This window comes from Sinocyclocheilus rhinocerous, unplaced genomic scaffold (assembly GCF_001515625.1).
Source record: "Sinocyclocheilus rhinocerous isolate Xijiao unplaced genomic scaffold, SAMN03320098_v1.1 scaffold338, whole genome shotgun sequence".
In the NCBI taxonomy this organism is placed as follows: Eukaryota; Metazoa; Chordata; class Actinopteri; order Cypriniformes; family Cyprinidae; genus Sinocyclocheilus; species Sinocyclocheilus rhinocerous.
This window is the reverse complement of record NW_015663900.1, coordinates 287,874-293,762: the sequence shown is the minus strand read 5'-3', so window position 1 is coordinate 293,762 and position 5,889 is coordinate 287,874. Positions and strand designations below refer to the sequence as shown.

Sequence of the window (5,889 nt, the reverse complement as noted above, 5' to 3'; positions counted from 1 at the left end):
CATTTATATTATTTATATGAGGTGAGGGGAATGCGTATATCTTGATGTCACTTGTTTATTATACTGGTTTTTGGAATATGAACCAAACAATAAGATTATTCATAATCTAATTTCTGGCATCAAATCAACTGCCTATTTTATAATAGTTGAGCTAAAATCAAGAGACTAAAAACAGTAATACAATGCAAGTTCAAAACTAAATCTTTAGAAATCTTTTAATTTCCCTTCCCGAGCTTCCACATTTTGATTGTTTCTATACCACAAAGCTCACAGGAATTTTAAAAATCTTTCAGAGGCTGATCTCAGCCCATTTCAAATTCTCAGAGGCCCGTGATCATGTCTGAGGCGGGAAAAGCGGTTTTTGACTCGGACACTAAAGTGCAGACAGTAACCAAACGTCCCATAACCTTCACAGCTGTTTCCTTTGCTCTCTAGCCAAAGACCCACCCCCTCCTTTCCTCCTTATCTGCTCTTCTCACTCCAACCTGACATCATCACAGAGAACTGTAACAAACACCTTTCTTACAGTGTCCTTTCGTCAGGGGAGCATGAGCATAAAACATTACCATGAACCCTGTCAGTATCTTTGCAATCTTTCCACAGCGAACCCCGTTCTTACTTATTTATAGTAACATGTTTCCCAGAGGGCCAAAGTAATTGAAACCAAATGTGTGGAGGCAGTGAGATGGGGAAATAGAGCAGTGGTAGCATCTGGACAGGAGAAAAAGAGAAGGAGATAGAAATGGGAGGAACAGGGAAACCCCTTTGTCTACTGTTGGGACATTAAGTTTTTGGCTTCCAATTAATACAATACTTTTTTCAGAGAACACAATGCACTGACAGAATAAACCAATACAATAGAACTGAAAGGAAAGGAGAGGCAGAGAAAGAAAGATAAAAATAACCCCACAACCCCAACTACTCCAGCGCAGACAGAAAACTTACCAACAAAAAGGAAGTATCAGTTCACATTAAGCGTTGCCCTTTCTCTCTGCTGCCAGGAAGTCACATGCATTTCCTCGCACAAAGCATAAGTCAGAAACAATGAAATAAAAACTTACCATTCTGACCATGGGCTCTCAACCTGAAGTCAAAGCTAATGCACTCAGGGTGTAACAGGGAGATAAAAGTAGACTGAGACACCCTTTAAAGATGGCATGAGGCCTATTTTCTCTGTCTCTCGCTCTCTCTTTTTTCCGACTGACTCCAGGCAGTTACAAGACCCCTTCCAAAACTGTCAGCTTTTCCAATAGCGGATGCGCAAGCCAAAATCCCTGCCCCAGAGTCTGTAGGAATTTCCTGGACTCTCAGTCCAGTATCTGCAGCAGACCAAGAACCACAACGAGCAGTGATTGAGTCTTGTGACTCTCTGCTACCGTCTGCCTGAGTAACTGCCCCTGGTTTCTGTCCAGATATAGTGCTAGGAGACACATAGGGGAAGTTAAGGGGTAGGCTAAGGTTGATATGTGAGGAGGATTTTATTTTAGCACAGCCCCTCACCCTGCATGTGTGTGTTTTTAGAATGCAACCATGGGACTTGGAAATGCACATTTACTTTTCTATTTAATGTTTGTGCCTGGCTGTCTATGAGGGATAAATCTGCCACAAAGCCTTATACAGCATTCTCTGCAGGCATGAAGTCATCAGACTGATGGATAAAAGTAATCATTGTTTAGGTTGCTTCCTTTAACAGGCTAGTTCAGCATTAGCAGGACATACCATGGGGAATGTAAAACCAATCGTGTTCGTAAGACCACATGTGCAATCAATACACAGAATCCCAGGAAGATTAATCAGCATGTAGCCTACATTGCTAATGCTGGTGGCGTGCTGGACTATGGTGTGAAGGTACAAAACATTAGCATAAATATATTCATGCTGTATTTTACCTTACTGCAGTGACAAAGAATTGTGTTTGGGGTGTTTAGGCTTGAATTTATTCAGGTGGTTGTTTGCTTCACACTCTTTGACAAAGGGGTCGAAAACAACCAATTAGAGTCAGAATTCTGAATCGGGGTTTAGCGGCACCATTTCAATGTAACCTTGAATAATGTTGTTGTCGGATTTAATCAATTCACCACCAAACTTCTGCATGGCATTGCTTTGGAAAAGATGTCTCCTATATTCTCCTTGTAAATATCAACCCTACATTTTTAACATAGTGAATTAAATTAGATTAAAGATAAAATAGAAGTGAGTGCAGTTGTTTACATAGTTTGGCTATAGCTGTAAAAAGCACTGGACTTTATATACAGTAGCTGCCCTTTTTCATAAAAGCTTTTACATTGTCTTATATATATATATATATATAATATTTCATCAAATATTGTTTAACCACAAAAGAGATGCACTCAGCAGAAAAATACCATGAGTAGCGACTATGTCACTAAACTATTATTAAGTAAATATATCCATCTAATGTGATATATTTTAGCCACTACACAATATGAAAACCTGCTGAATGACTGCCAGAAATAGTACTGGTAGTCTAAATTATATTACCTACACCCAAAACCAATTGCAGCCTTCAAAACCAGGAATCCAATAGGTCCTCTGAGGGGCAGAGCCAATACAACAAAAGTAAATAGAACTGGAACAAAACAAGAGGAGTGTAACGGGGCTGACAAGACGTGAGACGTGCGGATCCATATGCAAGCTTTATTACCAGCAGAGGAGGTCAGAAACACAGGCAGGGTCAAACAGAGGCAAACAGGTATATGGCGGGCAAGACACAAGAATAGTCCTAGGGCTAGCGTAGGTCAACGATCGGCGAACATAATCACAAGGGCGAGACTAGAGGGATAAATCCAGGAAAACAGGCAAAGATCAGAAACCAAGAAAACAGACGAGGCAGACTAAGCTAAGGCAGGGTAAACTAAACAGGCTCCGTAGTGTAGCTATCAAAACGATAAGCGCTAAACAATACTCGGCCGAGAATGGTTGTTTGAGTGAGTGTATTTATAGTGAAAGTGTGATTGATGACAGCTGTGTGCAATCAGTGCTGTGTGCAATAAGTGCTGTGTGCAATCAGTGCAATGGCTGATGGGATATGTAGTCCGGGATGACATGCAACAGTTTGTGTTGTGCGAGAGTCACTGTAATGGAAGTCCATTGGCAGGATTCATGACAAGGAGAAACAGATGTTTATTATTATTATTATTATTATTATTATTATTTCAGTAAGTGGAACCACTTTAGATTTAGGCTGTTTGTTTAAAAAATTTTGATTAGTATTTACATACACTGCAATTGGTATTTGAATTGTAATATAATAAACATTTAGCATTTCATATTGCTACTACTTATATCTTAAGACTAAAATAACTAAAAACATAACATCACATTTAAACAGCAGCTCTTATGTTCAACAGGGCATGTTAAAACAACAAACTAGCAAGCAATGTCATTTATCATCAGAATTAAATCATGTTTTACCCATGCTCTGCTGTGAATAAAGAGTTGTGTCCCAAATGACATACTATATACACTATGTATTCTACCATCCAGTGTATAAATGTGTAAGAAAAGCTGAGACAGTTGGGTGCATGAAATGCCCAACATTCCACCCTGTATTTGTGCATCATCCAATTATTTGAAGTGCACTTTTTCTTGTTGTAATTTTTACTACTCACACTATTTATTCTGCAAAATTGCATAGATTCTGTTAAGGTGTTCACATTTTTATCTTGGCATTCACATTGCATTTAAAAGTGAACTAAGACCTTTTTGCCCAGTTCAAATGTGATAAGATTTCAGTCCATTATATTGTTATTTTTGGAAGTAATTCAAATGAATATTACATTATTGTAATGTACTTAATTGGTTAATTAATTAAATCACACTGCAGACTCAAAACCTGTCATGAATCCAGTCTATAAACTTCCGTTCACTCACCACCAGAGGTCACCCGCTCTCCACATGGACTCTCACACTACACAGACTGTTACACATCACCCTGGACTACATTTCCCATGCTCCATTGCACTAATCACAAGCTCACCTGAAACCAATCATACACAGCTGCTACCAATAACACACACTATATAAATCAGTCTCACACCACCATTCAACGCCGAGTATTGTTTGCGCATATCGCTCAGTTAGTGATAGCAACGTTACGGAGCCCTTTTCCTAATCTTGTATTTGTTCCTAGTTCTAGTCTAGTCTTGCCTCATTGTGTTATTTGAATGTCTGGTTGCCTGATTCTCTGCCTGCCTTGGATTTCTCTCGCCTTATCGTTTGGACTCTGTTTGCCCCTCTAATGGACTATCGCCTGTTTGTGGATTACCCGTTTGCCTTGCCCTCTGGATTACGTTTGCCGATTGAAGACCCCCGCCTACCCTAGGAATGCTCTTTGCCTTGCCTGTGATGTACCTGTGTTGTTGTCTGACCCTTGACCGTTTTTTGACCACTCCTTTGTAATAAAGCCTTGCACATGGATCCGCATGTCTCATGTTCTGATTACTCCGTAACAAAACCAAACTCAAGTACAAGTAAATGTATTATTAGATATTACGTTATCCAAATCACATCAGCGTGTGCAAGACCATCACTAAGACAGTGTGATGAGCTGCGGTGTTAAACTTGACATGAAACACAGAAATAATATCAATATGCAGTAAATCCAGGGGTGACTGGGGGCCCGAAAGAGAACTGAGCATGATACTTAAGGGGACCCGGGGAACAGAATAAGTGTTCTCCAGTGCAGTGTTAATTTTGACAGTAAATTTTTATTTAGTTTTAGTCATAGTCTTTTGACTAAAATGCCATTTAGTTTTAGTCATGTTTTAGTCATCTGAATTGTTTTTAGTTTTAGTCTAGTTTTAGTCGACTAAATATCATAAGATTTTAGTCGACTAAATCTACAGTAAATTTAGGCGGCTAAAATCTAATGGCTTTAGTTACAGTGCAATGCATTTATTAAGCATTTCTCTCAAATTTCTGAACTCATTGTATATGTTTTATATTAAGGTTTCATCATAATAGACACAGATTTAACTGCGGTGATTTTGATTTAGTTTTAGTCATTCTTTTGACTAAAATGCCATTTAGTTTTAGTCATGTTTTAGTCATCTGAATTGTTTTTAGTTTTAGTCTAGTTTTAGTCGACTAAATATCATAAGATTTTAGTCGACTAAATCTACAGTAAATTTAGGCGGCTAAAATCTAATGGCTTTAGTTACAGTGCAATGCATTTATTAAGCATTTCTCTCAAATTTCTGAACTCATTGTATATGTTTTATATTAAGGTTTCATCATAATAGACACAGATTTAACTGCGGTGACAAACAACATGCCTTTGTTAAAATTAAATAAAACCACTTCTCATGTTTTCTTTTTAATGAAATACCAATGGTTATATAGGCTAATTATGCATTCTTTATAGCAACTTGTTTGCCATATTCTTCATTCTTTCAAGCAGACATATTTATTTCTACAAATAAATTTAGATTAATCTTTAGGGCTACTAAAGTTTTTCAGTCAAGAGCAGTGAGTGATTTTCTGTCTTTCTTTTGTTGCTTGATTAAAATCAATGATTCTGACAATAGCAACTAAATTAGGCTGCTATCCCTTTAAAACTGAATGCACGGATGCAATGGATGCAATGTGATACACTTTCTCCCTGCTGTTTACATTAATTTAAGACATAATCAACTGTGTTTACGTGAATACTCATCAAAACAGACAATTCGACAATCAACAAAATTTTGTGTGTAATTCTCCATTCATGCGACGCGAAAGAGTACTAGTGTGCTGTGAGATGCGCTTTCTGTGTGTGTATGCTTCGGTGTCTGCTCTCAGAAAACCGGACCGAATTGAGTTCTCTCTTGCGTCGTCAGATTTATCCATATGTCTGCACTTCTCTTACTCCCACATATTGACATTTTT

At 38.1% G+C, this 5,889-nt stretch overlaps 1 protein-coding gene across 3 annotated transcripts in view; it reads right to left on the bottom strand.

The window, feature by feature from the left end:
* sgcd (sarcoglycan, delta (dystrophin-associated glycoprotein)) overlaps window positions 1-5,889 on the bottom strand; it is a 513,027-nt gene that overhangs the window by 325,208 nt on the left and 181,930 nt on the right. The window contains exon 1 of one of the 3 annotated variants that reach the window (XM_016539389.1): window positions 1,062-1,382. The exons of the other annotated variants lie outside the window; for them this stretch is intronic. Within the exon in view, the coding sequence (XP_016394875.1) occupies window positions 1,062-1,073 (12 nt within the window). The 5' untranslated portion in view covers window positions 1,074-1,382. Of the gene's footprint in view, window positions 1-1,061; window positions 1,383-5,889 lie in introns of those variants that run through there. 3 annotated transcript variants of the gene reach the window in all.